This window comes from Balearica regulorum, chromosome 12, assembly GCF_011004875.1.
Source record: "Balearica regulorum gibbericeps isolate bBalReg1 chromosome 12, bBalReg1.pri, whole genome shotgun sequence".
Taxonomy (NCBI): Eukaryota; Metazoa; Chordata; class Aves; order Gruiformes; family Gruidae; genus Balearica; species Balearica regulorum.
Window position 1 is genome coordinate 15,846,635 of NC_046195.1, and position 14,511 is coordinate 15,861,145.

The 14,511-nt window shown below is 41.7% G+C and overlaps 1 protein-coding gene across 1 annotated transcript in view; it reads right to left on the reverse strand.

Moving 5' to 3' along the window:
- Positions 1-14,511, reverse strand: part of AGBL1 (AGBL carboxypeptidase 1) — a 269,330-nt gene that overhangs the window by 83,014 nt on the left and 171,805 nt on the right. The window contains exon 21 of the mRNA XM_075764872.1: positions 6,859-7,019. Within this exon, the coding sequence (XP_075620987.1) occupies positions 6,859-7,019 (161 nt within the window). The remainder of the gene's footprint in view (positions 1-6,858; positions 7,020-14,511) is intronic.

Here is a 14,511-nt window from a genome sequence, read left to right on the forward strand (position 1 = left end):
ATAATTGTACCCAGCCTGGCATAGCTGGGGTTGGCATTTGATAACAACCAACAGAAGCTGTGGAGCTCCCAGGGTATTTCATAATAATAAAAATCAATAGGAAGAAAATAGGGACAGCTCTAGAAAGTGTTAATGAAAAGTTGCTGAATTACAGTGGCTCACCTGTGAACAGCTACATGAAAGCCTTCTGAATACCAAATATATTCATTATAGGCTGTATTGCTTGGCTGAACCCCCAAAGAATTCATTTGGCTTGTATTCTCGCAATAACAAAGGAGAGGTGCTGAAGAGTGCAGGATAAGAAGGACGAAGAGGTGGATGGAAGAAGGTTCACGTTCTTGTTTAGAAAACATGATTATCAAGGCATTGTGACAACAATAAAATCTGAAGTCTGTAATAGATCCACCTCAAAATTGGAGGTTTTTTTCCTCTTGATAACAGAGAAAACAAGTCTTTAGGTCAGACCCTGGAGGGGCAGAGGGGAGAAGATACCACTTTTTTGCAACATCAGTGTGAAAGATCACTGGAGAGCATTATAAGACAGTCAAAGAGTTAAGGCATTTCCTGAACTGATCCTAAATGCTCACAGCAACACGAGACCACTCCAAAGCCAGAGCCCAGCTTCATATACTCTGATACCTGTCACATTGTGCAATTTTAGACTGTGCTTTCACAAGTGTTACGTGAAATACATGAGAAACTCCTCTTGCCCCATGTTCTGCAACGCCAAAGTGACACAGTAGTTTGGCTTACTTAGGTAAACACATTTCCACAACACTTTTCTCTCCAGCATCCAAATACAGAAATACCACCATCCAGAAATGCTCATAATGCAGTAGAAATTTCAAAATCCTTTACCAGCAATAAAATCTGTGACTAAGCTAAAAAATAGAATCAATAAACAACCTCCTCTCCTGAAAGCTGCCACAAGGTATTTAATGTCTACAGATGATCAAGGTTAAAAATGCATCAAATCTTTACTTAAAGAAAAATGAAGCTTCAATCAAATAGGAATCTGTATCAAAACAGTCAAATAATTCCTGCTGATTTTTCCCCATGGGGTTAGATTCACTAAGTGATGAAAGAGCACTTTCATCTTCACCCGTGTGTCAGAGACTCCCCAGAATCCAACTGTCCAGTCTGCCTCAGGGAACTGGATGCCACAACTCTTGGTACACCTTGACTGTGAGGTGATGGGGTATTTTGCAGGGTGAAGCACTGTCTTGCACTCAAACCCTTCAGTTGAAATTTGTTCCAGTTTGTATAATCAAAACAAATAAAACATCAAGGAATGACACCCACATTCGCCTGTAACTACAGGAAGACCCAAACCACCGGGCAAGGGAGCCATTTCCTATCAGTGCACACAAGGATAATGCTACATTCCTGCTATTCAAAGATGCACTGAAGATGTCCCAAATGAAGCGAGCGTACTTTGCTCCATCTGCATTATTTTGTTGTTTGAACTTTCCTCTTTCTTCTCTGCTTCATCTCCCAAATTCACTTTAGTTTGATCTGAATCACATTTTGGCCACATAGCGTAAAAGATGAGTGGAATTGCTTATGCAGACATAATCAGGGGAAAATGCATTATAGTGAAAAGATGGGAAATCCAACAGTTCATTACTATCCAGGATCACAATGGTGCATCAGTGTAGTATAGAAGAGCAGCAAGCACAGTTCCAAATGATTTGCAAATCCTTCTTGTCAATTCTTGGATTTGCCATCTATACACCAACCAATCTAACTTGGCTCGGAGTATGGAAGATGAAAAGATTACATCTGGACAAAGGACTGGAGCAGTGATTAAGCCTTCTGCTTTTGATTAATAGCAGAGCTAGACATATTTACCATCCAGGGTGGAGAGAGATTTGGCTCTGCTCAAGAAAGGTAAGAAATGATGAAGAAACACAGGAGATGAATAATATCTGAGTCAGCAGAAAATGCATAATGACTTTGCAAGAGCCTGTCTCAACATATAAGATGTGTCATATGAACAAATGGCTACAATTGCTGCAGTGTATGCAAAACATTTCCTAGCACAACGTGGAGGGCAGAGAAAAAGAAAATGAAGGAATGTACCATCAGTTCAAAACACAAGGAAGAAGAGGAAGATACCTATAGTGGGGGGCTGTTCTTGCTTTCTCTCTCAAACCTGCTTTAAGTGAACAGTTACTTCCCATCCTCTTTGTGGTCATGACAAATGTGAAGATACCTGGACAGCGTTGACTTAAAACCTAATTGCTTTTACAGCAAATGAGGCATGAAACCTATTATCAAAAAAACATGATGTCCGAAGTACGACCTGGCATTTCATTTTCCCAGCAGAGAGCTTCTGAATGCCAGAATTGACTGCAAGGCACAGCAGGAGGCTGGAAACACAAAATTAGTGATTCTTCCTGGGGCAATACCGTGCTTGTGAGGCCAAGTTTGAGAGAGGGCAGAGCAAAGTGCCTGTATGAACACCTGACATTCCTTTGTTTTTTGAAGGTGGCTGCAAAGCCTAGAAAATTCGCCACATATTTGGCCTTTGACTTTGGCAGAGTGAGCCCTAAGATCAACCCTATTCAATGCTGGTGGAAAAAGGACTCTTTGATGCAGAAAAACACCTAAATATCACTTGTGACAAGAAAAGCCACAAACAACTAAGTCCTTAAACAAGACTTGTGCCACGTGAGGGTGATAACGCCTGAAAAAGTGCGAGAGTGAATATGAAGTGTCCCAGGAGCACAGGTTGCTAATTAAGAGACTGACTAATACCTGGAGCAATTTAACCCCTCTTCCTCACCATCACAGATTGTAGCTCTATCGTATCTTACCTGTGTATCGCATCTTAGATTTTATCCACCTTTTGGCATGTTTGTGAGACAGCTGCCATATAGACACGTTGAGGACCAGTGACACAGAGCTGTTAGGCCAACTTCGTGACGTCCAAGGATTTCCTGGCTTTAGGGGAAATACTCTGCTGTCCTACTAGCAGTATAGCCCCACTGATGGAAGTTCAGCCCCCTTTACTTACTCTCAGATGCAGCTCCTTTGCTATTCTGCCTCTGCTGCGAACTTATTCCAACAATTACCCCACTCATGCTTGTAAATGATTCCCTTTACAGTTCACACTTTAAGGGAAAGATAAACTGTAAACTGCAGACAGGAAGAAATTCTTGCCTGTGTACCAAACTGTATTTACCTAGGTCTGCTAAAGGTTTCTTCCACTTTTCTTTGGCTCATTGGAGACAGTACACTGAACACAATGGACCTGATCTGGTGTGAGAATTCCCCCATTCACACAGGATGCCTCCATTAGACCAGTCACTTCCCTGACAGCTATTACCTTGCTCCAATTTACTGACCGCTGATTCTGACAGAGCTATATAAAGTGCACAGCAAATAGCCTATTCCAGGGAAGCAGGCAGGGTCCAGCCTGCTCCTTCATCCCCTTCACAGCAGTGGTGAAAAAATAAGGCTGCAAAATACCCAGAGCAGAGACAGCCTGAAGAGGAAAATTAAAAGACACATACAGTTATAAACCTTGACAGGTGAAAATGTTTGCTGTCGGAGGGAGATGCTGAGATGCCAAGTCAATGCCACGCGCACCGGACACCAGGGCAAAGACAGACAAATGCAGGACATGAACTGCAGGGATTTCACAACAGAAGAGACCTCTGCCTCCACAGCTTTTGATCTATGTATCTTTGCAATGAGACATTTCATCTGGGAGTCAGCTATTATCCAGTGCTGGATTAACTTCTTTTTCCATGGCTTGACCTGTCACCCAGAGCACTACAGAGATGGGCACTCAGAAACACATATTTAGGAAACACATTAGATTGAGATAGATGTATTTAACATAAGCACTGTGCAATGCATCACACTGCTCACAGCTTAATTTCAGCTTGCTTTCCACAAAACAAAACCCTAACAACTAAATAAAGCTTGCGTTTTCATCAACGTTGAACAATACTAATTCTTTCGATGCTGGTAAATACTGCTCTGACAAGAATCACCCATATTTGTGTCTTTTTCTAGACGTGTCAGCAGGACAGTCTTTGGAACACACTTTCCTTTGCGAGAAAACATTAGCAACAGCCAGAGCCATTGCTTCCCACTTAAATATCTATTGTGCATATAATTTCCTGGGACCAGGACAGTGAAGACTTCTGGAATAGGGATAGCCTCCAAGCTGTTTGAAGCCACCGCTGTTCACGATGTAAAGCATATAAGAAAAAAATTGCACAAGGTAACTGCCCAGACTTTTCCTGTGTTGCAGCCGAAGGATCCCCAAGTGTGACTCTGCTTTGGCAAAGGTACACAAAAATTTGGGTATTTTCATTCACATCTACTCACACTCTCAGAAGCAGAGAGTATAGAAAGCATTCAAGGATGCTGTACATTTTTGTGGTAACCATGGAATACAACAGAGCTAGTTTTAAACTGCAAACATTTCATTCTCCCTAAACCCATAAAGATGGGTCTAGTCACAGAAGCAGCAGAGTATAATTTCCATTGATGTAATGATATACCACCAGTAAGGTGCAAGGCTCTGGTGACCTCCTTGTGCTACCTAAAAGAGCTGGATTAGACTTAATCTTTACAGAGTAAGATTAGACTGAGTGGTATCCCTCAGCTTCCTCCAGAGAAATGTTTTGATGGAAAATCTTGGGTTTTTTTCCCCAAAGTCTGCAAGTTGAGAGAGGTGTAGAAATAGCTGCCCTCCTGCCCATATCAGCGTGCTCTCTGTATTCTGCATTCTTCCATTGATTCCAGTAGGACTTCTATTCCCACTAAAATCAAATCATAAAATTCTCTTGGCTAGACTCACAGAAACCCAGGAGCGAAGTATTCATTTTCTGAATCAGAATCAATATACCGCACAATCATTTTCCATAAATTACTTATTTTTAAAGAAGAATACGTTAGCAAATCCTTTGGTCCCTGCATCTCCCTTCCCCCAACCTTCTGCAATAAGCTCCTGCAGTATGACATATCTAGGTGGGATTAAATAATTCTGCTGTTTACCTGGTCTGCAAATGGTTACAAATTGCACCTAAGCTACCAAAATTCCACAAACCTGCAATTAGGCCCAATGGAGTGAAAATGAGCACGTAACCGTCACGTTGCCTTTCAGCAGTAACGTTACATCCCTGGATGCCATGGAGATACTCACTAACGCCGGGCAAACTTGAAGGGGTAGAAGGCTTTGCTTTCAGCCACCATAGACATGTTTGGAACAATATGGGAGTTTTACAAAGTAAGAGAACGATTTTTGTTAGCTTTTAAAATATTTGTAATTAGAGAGCTTCTTACTATTATTTTGGTACTGATTAACTACCACACAATATTGGGAAAATGGAATCGATTCTCATTAATATAAAACCAACTAAAGGAAAAAGTAACAGCAGACTACAAAGATCAGGGAAAATGCTCACTGAGGCACTGTGATCAGATGGCTTTTTTTCAGTGTCTGAGGCTAGTCAGGCTTCGATGTTTTTCTTCCCATAAGAGAAGTTATTTTCATGCAAAGGCCCTTCTAGCTCCAGTTCAAAAGTGAGAGTTTGATTTATATCTCAAAACCATCCGCCTAGCCAGGCTTCAGTAGTTCTCTCTAATACTATACCAATGATTTGTCAGATGGCTGTCCACAACATGGATGGTGTTTAGCATACGCCTTAATCGCTTCATTTATATGTTCAGATGTACAAGTGAGCACAGCTAATCCAAAGGAATGTCTCTACGTTTTAGCCCTCTTTTTTCATTGTCCCTCATAAACATTAAAAACTGCGAACAAGCTTGTAAGAATGGTTTTCGGCATGAGGAACAGGTGGTGGTAATGTCAGTTAAGTATTCCTGCAGGGGGAAGACTGGAAGTCTGCTATAAATTATGGGGGCATTTCTGCAACTGAAAAAATTGCTTTTCATTGATGAAGCTGAGAGAGCTCGTTGATGACAAAGCCATCGGGGAGCTTCAAATCATATCACATCACTAAGTTTTCTTTCTCCATTTGTCTTGGAAAAACATTATTGCAAGCATATGTGCTTGCACATAGCACTAACAAGTGATAGTGGCCTAGAAAGAACGTATGTATTTCTGCTTCATCACAAATTCAAGCTGAAGAGTCCCATACTGTGACACTTATCCAGGTCGAATTCCCCATATATTTATAATGAGGCAACCTTACTTAAATAAATCCCATCAAATGTAGGAAGCAAACAAATTACATTTGCAATTTGGAAAAATACCTCCTAAATAATCAGTGGGATCAGGACTTCTTCCTATGCATCAGAGAGTCACAAATGTATGCTCTAAATGCCTGCAGGACTCAATTCAATAAGGAAAAGAGGAATTTCTGGGAGTAGACTTGCAACCAGGCCTACAGTTTCTAAATCACACTACCAAAGTCCTTTTCTAATTTGCAATATTGGTTCCCTACCCTACAGTTCTTAGAGAATGCCTTCCTTGTAAAAGATCCTCTCCATGGAGGATCTGAGGTGGACAGGACACCACCTGACACTCCAGTGAGCAGAAAAAGGTTTCCTGCTGATGCATTTTTCTGGGGCAGTACCGTCCCTATACTCAAGTAATCAGTTTTGATAGAAAAATGGAAATTCACTGAAAAATAGAAATCAGGTTCTTTCATCTTTTTTATCCACACGGATGGCTGCAGGGCATGGCACCACTGTTTTAGTAGTTCCGTTACGAGTCAATTGTATCTGCATTTCCAATTACTCTCAATACACTCCAGTTCCCAAGATGCAAATCTCAGCCATAAGGAGAGTCCATTTCTGCAGATTTAAACCCAAAACGTATCCCCTTCAATTTGATTCCCACAGGAGCACCCTCTGAATACTATTGTCACTGACCTTTGTGCCCGGTCCGTTATCTCCTCCTCCAGATCTAGCAGGAGTGCTGCCTGAGCCATCACCTTCTTGCTGCAGGGCAGGGATTTGAGGTGCAGAATGAGCAAACCAAGGCAAAACTTGCTTCCCATCTCCTCCAGCTCTTGAGTTCCCAGCTGCAGCCCCTGATGGAGAGAGGCAGAAAGTTTCAGTGCTGAGCGTGCATTTCACAGGTATGTGGAAAGAGTCAGGCTTGTTTGGCAGAAGGACAACTCTTAGTGTTCCTCCTTCCATTCTGAATTAGGGATTCGTTCACATTTGCTACATATGGAAATTTCCCCTACAGAATCACTTGTAAATTAACTGACAGCGCTTGATCTATAGAAGCTATTCTAAAATAGCCTCTATTTTACAAATGGGGAAACAGAGGCAAATAATTTAACTACCTCAACTACATTTGCAGAAGTAGTCATTGTAAGAATTAGACTCAGACCCCAGGAGGATCTGACTGTAAGTCTACTTTTACAAATCATTAGGACTCATTTTTTTCTTTCTCTCTGTAGACGAGTCATCTCCCTAAGCAATGGGAAAAAAATAGGTCCCCAAAAGAAAACTGGGGAGGTGAGAGAAGGGGGAAAGAGATCTTTAACAAGTTATGAATTGTTTTTTAAGAAAATCAATTGCAAAGTAATTGCAAAATAACAAACACCTCTAAGGAATTTCTCAGTCTATTAAAAGCTGATGTCTCTCTAGCAGAGACAAGCAGAAACAGAGAAGCACAAACAGGGTTTGGATTATCAACAGCATCTTTCAAGGGAAGACTCCTCCAAGCTGTGGATCCCTGCTTGGAAGAACCCTGATTATGAATAGTCTCCGTTCATTGTTCCACTAATTAAAAAAAAATAAAATAAAGATCTAGCAAAGAGGGAAGACACCAAGGGCCTGCACAGGAGCAAGTCAATGTAATCAATGGCAGTTTCATGCAAGTGGTGAGAGGGCAGGAGACAAACAAAGCTCAGATATACTAAAAAGAAACTAAGAAACTGCAAAATCCCTCATCTTTGACATTTAGTGACTGCATCACATGTACTTCAATGCTAACGCATTAGGGGCTGAATCAATTGCTGAGCAATTGCTGCCTCTGCCAGTACCAGCCCTGGGCGCTTTTGCAGCACAAAACATCCCTGCAGCCAACCTTCTGATGACAGCTCCAGCTCCATTTCCAAGACTGTTTCCTTAGCAACTCTCAGGAGTCCAGGCTCACAGCCCTGCACGTGGTGTGAGCTCCATGCCGGCATGGCCTGCGCTTGACTCTCTACTAGATAGCTGTTAGTGGACATCTTATGGGGAATGAAGCCATACATGTTCTGCTCGCACACAAGAGGAGGATGAGCTCTGATCTCATGTTGATTTTTTTTTCCTGTATAAAGTTGCTGCCTTTGTAAAGTGCTTTGGGATCTTTGGGTCTGAGCAGCTCTGTAGAGCCACAAGATCATTTCTGAGCCAAAAACATGCAGGTGGATGGAAGAAAGAAGAGATTTCTCACATAAACTTCTTGCAGCTCACTTACAAAGCTTTTTTTTTTTTTTTTTTGGCATTTTTGTAAGATGACACAAACTATTTGGACACGATGAAAACCACCATCTCTAGTGGGTCCAGCATATGCAAATATCATCTGGCATCACAAGCACTCTATCTGATAACAAATACATTTTCCTATAGTAAAGATGTTGTAATTCTGTTTCCTTTCCGAAACCCTGTGAGTCACACATGAATCTGCAATTACGATGAACGTGAACAACACAAAATAATACAAAGCTCAAACATATACTGAGTGGCCAGACAACTGGATAAGCACAGGACCTACCCAGAGGAGCAGACAGACAATCTGAGCCTCAGCGCTAGGCAGAGTCTAGGGTCTCTGGAGAACTGACTTCTGCTCTCAGAACAGTGTCTTAAGTATTTTTATGACAACAGACAAGTCTCTGACACCATTTCTTCTCTCCATGCTATTCACCTCCACTGCAGGCTTTGCCAAGGAAGATCCAGGTACAATGAACTATAGCAATAATTAGTAATAGTGAGAAAAGAGAGGGAGAGACTTATGGGAACCAAGGGTCATTAACGCAAAACAATGAGAGTGTTTAGTAGCTCTGTGTAAATTTCTAAATGTTTTATTATTTTACTTTAAAAGACTAAAGATATTTTAGTGTGGCAGACTTACAATCAGCAGGCAGATGTGGTGACATTTCTGAGCAAAAATATATCATTTCCACAGCAAGAGAGTTATTTTCTCGGGGCAAAAAATACAAAGAACATCTCGTGGCTTTCCCAGGAGTGCATCTCAGGGTCTTGCTTCCAAGATCAAGGCAACATACTAAATACCTATCAATCCAGGAGACGTGAATAGTGACTGTGCTAAAACTCGGCCTGTGGCTTTATGATTCCCTGGAGCTTTATTCAGGATATGAGAGGCCTTAAGAAACTATGAGCAGAGAAATAATAATAATAATAAAACTATAATATACCTCAGAAGCCTCAGACAGTAATTGCTCATGCACTGAAGTTTGCTGCTGTATGATGGACCCATAGTGCTTTGATACCAGACAGCTCAGGAGTAACAGCTGGAAACCTCAGCTAGAGAATTACTTATTAAAAAATAAAAGTCTGTCTGTATTTGAGGTGAATAAAGTATGTTAACTCAGATAATTCTCTCCCTTTCCTTCCTCAGCTCTCAGCAGAGGGTGGAGCTGGAGGTGAGTAGCATGACTGCCGTTAAACTGAAGTTGTTGACAGAACTGACACATCAAACTAATGTTATTGATGGCATCTGCCAGCCATGCCAGGAGCTGGTGTAGCGGTTAATAATCGGTCCCTCTCACATTGTTGAAAGGGAAGCCAGGTCTCCAGGCATTCCCCTTGTAGCTGTGCAGCACACACAGTTGTAAAAATTTTGAGACTGTGCTTACAACTCAGAGTTGTGAAAATATTCTACAAGAATGCAACAAAGAAGAAAAGAACTGTAGAAGTGATGCACCTTGGTTTGGTTAATATGCTGGTAGGAAGCACACCTCCATGGCAGCAAAGCTGTCTTGCTTCTACACGTAGTGACAGTATACGGTCTGTTTGCCACAGCTGCGCAGGAGGAAGCTGCTCCGCCTGACAGCACCTCCCCTGCCGTGTCCTGCCAGCCTGGATTCTCAGTGACCTCGTCTTTCTCTCTAGCACAATGCTTTATGGCTCTGTTCTCCTTTGGACACATCTATGTGAGTGGTGGGACACAGTGCAAAGTCTTCCAAAGCCAGCAGAATCTAAATAAATTCTAAAGCAGGAAACAGAATCTATGCACTAGAAAGCTGCAGACAAGCTCATCAGTCCCAATTAGTCCAGCCTCAGAAACACGCTAACAAAGCTATTCTACTTTGATGATCAGCTCGTATCTCCGCACAGTTTCTGCTCTCTGTTACATGAAAGTGTCAGTCTGGACCAGCATCAGCTTGATGCATCACGCTCCAGTGTGCAATACAAATACGTCCATTGGTCCCACGGGCCCTGTCACGCAGTCTTTTGCAGGCATCGTATTAAGGGATAGCAGGTTAATTATTTCCTGGCTATTACAGAGAATAATGGAGCTATACAACTTTTCCTAATCCCTTTTCACATTTTCATACTGCAACAGACAGCATGGGAGGAGGTAATGCCTAATAACAGTCAGAGGTTTGGATTTATTTATTTTTCGTGGGAAGAAAGAAATTCCAAAGGTAGGCAACACGGTCTATCAGATTAACAGACGCTTAATCTATTAACTCTTGTCTAGCTAGACCAATTAATTTCTTGCCTTTTCTGCCACAACTGTTGCTAGCATAACTGCTGGGACAGTCGAATGCTCACCTGCATCTCTTTATTGACACTGTCACAGTAATAGGAAACTGGGAAGCAAGAAAAAAAAGCTATTCCTTGCCTTATTTGGCCAGGACATTGCCAATACAAATTTTTCTAAACAAAATTGATCAAATCGTACTGGAAAAACAGTTCATTCGTACTCAGGACTCATGCACCAAATAAATAACCAGAACTGTATGTTTCCAATATCTCTCAACTTGCCCTCAAAATGTTTCACAGGCTAAATGACAATGCAGCAGAAAAACTTTGTTATTCATTACTCATATACCTGAAACACTCCCACAGCCAAAGGCAGCAACAGTTTCATAACGCAGATATTGTTGAAGAAAGTGGAAGGACTCCAGAAGTTAAATTAGAAATTTCTTTACAAGGGTAACTAGAGCTACAGTAAAATTAGAGTCAGAAGATACTAATAAACACAATTAAACAAAAGATTTCAGAAGAATCAATTGTTTCCTGTGCTCAGAGAAAAGGGATGGTTGGCATGCAGCACGGCCACTTCAGTGGCCTCTCCCATTTTTGGTCACTGTTCAGTCCTTGGGCAACAGCTTTTCCCTGCAAACTCACTTCCAACCAATACATATACATACACACTTACAGAATATTCTCTGCATCTCAATAGCTTTACACATGCACAATGGTTATGCCCTAAGGCTGGGTATAAATAAATTGACAGTCTGGTTTCTCACTAATTCCATCAGTGAGCTCTCCCTCAGAATACTAATAGAAACCGTTTGGAGGCTCTAGAGGATAAACCAGGGAACTGAACGAAACATTTGGTGCCTGGTGTCTGCAGCCTGAATTTTAGCTTGGGCCAGCCCTGAAAGATACTGGCCTTTCAACCCCTGTGAATGAAAATATGCAGACACACGCTGGGGAACTGACTATTTAGACAACTAGGACAGTAGGGAATAAGCCAGGTTTTCTCATGCCCCAGAGATCTCTAAACAGCAAGTATGGCATGCAAAATAGATGAAGGAGATGGGAATTTGGGCCAAAAGATTTCAAGAGGATTAAGTGAGCAGAAAAGGCTGAAGATAAAAAAAAGCAGGAATTTCTAGAAAGAAAGATGAGAGGGGCTGGAGTTAGAGACAGAAGATAAAAGAACGGGAGAGATAAAAGGATGAGAAAGAAGGAGGGGTTGTTGAGGTCAACAGATGCTGATATAAAGGAATGATAACAAGAGGAAACCTAATGGAAACCTCTACCCCCTTCTCACCCTCGGAAAGGTGTGCCTTGCTCTGAATGTCTGTCCTCATTACATTTGATACTTTGGCCACATGGTGAGGAAACAAGGTCTAGCTCGCCTCGAATCCACTCTCAAAACTTTTGTTGAACTGAGCTGCTGTTTTGCCTGAGCTGGGGCTGAGCAAACCTCCTGGGTGCAGAAACAAAGAAGTGGCTATTGTTTTAATCACTCAAATGGACTCTTTCCCCAGTTAAAGGTATGTCTATTGCAGGCAACACTGTTCAAGGAATGGAGTGAGTGGGAAGACGAAACGCCTTCTCCCTCTGATCTGCTGGAGAAAGTCCTGAACAACCTGCTCATAGGAGAACTGGGGATTTTGCAAACAGAAAAACTTGTGGTCAAGTTCTCCAGCAAAACAATTACTTAGATTGTGAATTCTCTGTTTCGGGGAAGGGTTTCCTCCTCCTTTCTGCTGTGCTGGCTTGCTATTGCCTGACATTCCCATCTCCACACCCTTCCCTCCCAGTATTTCCACAACTGTGTCCTTGTCCTTTCCCTCTCTCCTTTTTCCCTTCCCAACTTCTCCTCCTCTGCTGCTCCTTCTGCATCCTTTCTCTCTTCCTTAATTGGCTCCCATGAATTACTTGTCATGCATTGGAAGAGCCAAAGAAATTGTATTAGTGTTGCATTTGCCAACCTCAGTTGGCCACTTTGCTTGGCCACTCTATTCCACACACTGCTATCTCATGTTTGATGTCAACAAATTGCAAGTTATCCAGGATGGAGACAGGGGTGGCTTGAACTTCCCACCTCCCCGAAGACTGCATGCTCATACAAAGTGGTACTAGTTGGACAGGGAATGCTTACGTGTCCATTGGATGCTGTTATACCTGTTCTACATTGCTGCACGAGACTGAAGGTGGTGCAGGGTACCAGAAAGCTCAGCTTTGCCAGACTGCTTCTTGAATAGCACAGGGAGAGGCTATGCCTTTTGGTGGTGGTTTTTTTTGTTTGTTTTTTAATGTGGGCCATAATTGTGAAGGGTGGTCATGACCGGAATAAAAGATGAACAGAAAGAGAAATGAAGGTATTTTGCACTATGCAGACAAGCCATATAGGAAGACACTATTCTTTGCAGAGTTCTTGCTTTCCAATAAAGTTGAGAAGTACATTGGTTTTCTGTCTCATTCATTACTGTGTGACACACTAAGAACCTATTTTTAGGCTTTGGATAGACCTGGACTAGCATTATCAGATTATCCCTCTCTTTGCAGACACCAAGCAATCTTTCACCTCGTCCCACAGCATCTTTTCAAACACAACTGAAGAGGCTGACTGAACGATATACCAGGCCATAACTGAGCCCTTTGGAGGAATCTGCATTGTTTCACAGTGACGGGGTCAGGAGCATCTCAAGTTCCAACCTAAGGACTGTGGACAGTTCTGAGGAGGAGAAGCCTGCCTGCACCATCCGCTCTTGGAAGTGACAGTCCAGAGGGCAAGCTTTTCATAGTAGAGCTAACAAAAGCCATAGGCAATGTTGGGGTTTTTTTTAATTAAAAAAATCCCAAATCAAACAAGACAAAAACCCCAGCACACTATTTCCTAAAGGAAAACAAACGACAAACGTTGCTCCAGGATACTTAAGCCTCCTACTTGACAGACAGGAAACAGAACTAGGGAACTACTCAAAGTCACATAGGGATTCTGGGGGAGTGTGAGGAAAGCAAGCAATTACCTTATGTTGGAGACAATTGAGTGCTTTATTCAAGAAAGCACCTTTCTTCCCCATGCTCCCAGTATTTGCAACAGGTTAACTGGTATCACTCCATCTGATGGTGCCTTTAAAATTCATCAGTAGTCTGTCCATGACTTACTTTCACATATAGACTTTTTCCTGCTATCTGAACACTGTAGAACCTGGAACAAGTCACAGACACGTTATAGCCTGAGGTATCTGGAGATTAAGTGCGAGGTGGTGCTCTAAGTATGTCTCGGAATCTGTGTCAAATGAATTAGCTCTTTAAAGTAGTCTGGGAAAGCAAGAAGCTAAAATTTTGCAAGTCCTAAATTGGCAGCCTAATCCCTGGATCACTTTTCCTCCCTCTCTACTTCCACTTAAAAGTTTGCCTGTATAAATAACATCAATGTACAGAAAAGTGACCAGACTCTTGGCCCACCCAAACCTTAATTTTCAGCTATGAATTTATCCAGTTTGGCCATATTTCACTATGGGAGTAAAATAATTTTCTAATCCTGCCTGGTGATCACCACATGCCTTGGAACAAAAGGATTTATGATACTAATAATTTTATTCTGGCTAATGTAAATGCAGATGCTATTCATAAAGCATCTAACACACTTTAAAAATTCTTAATAAGGTATTTGTCTTCATAATGCCAACCACTATGGGGATCCCCAGGTTAATTATGTGTTACATAAAGAATCAATTGTTGCATCTTAGTTTCATGGAATGGCCACGTATCCTTGTATTATATTACACAACACCTTGTTTACTTTTCTGCGTGGCTTTAAGATATTTAAATTAACAATACTGGGGACTTCCAAAGTAGTTTGTGTCTTAA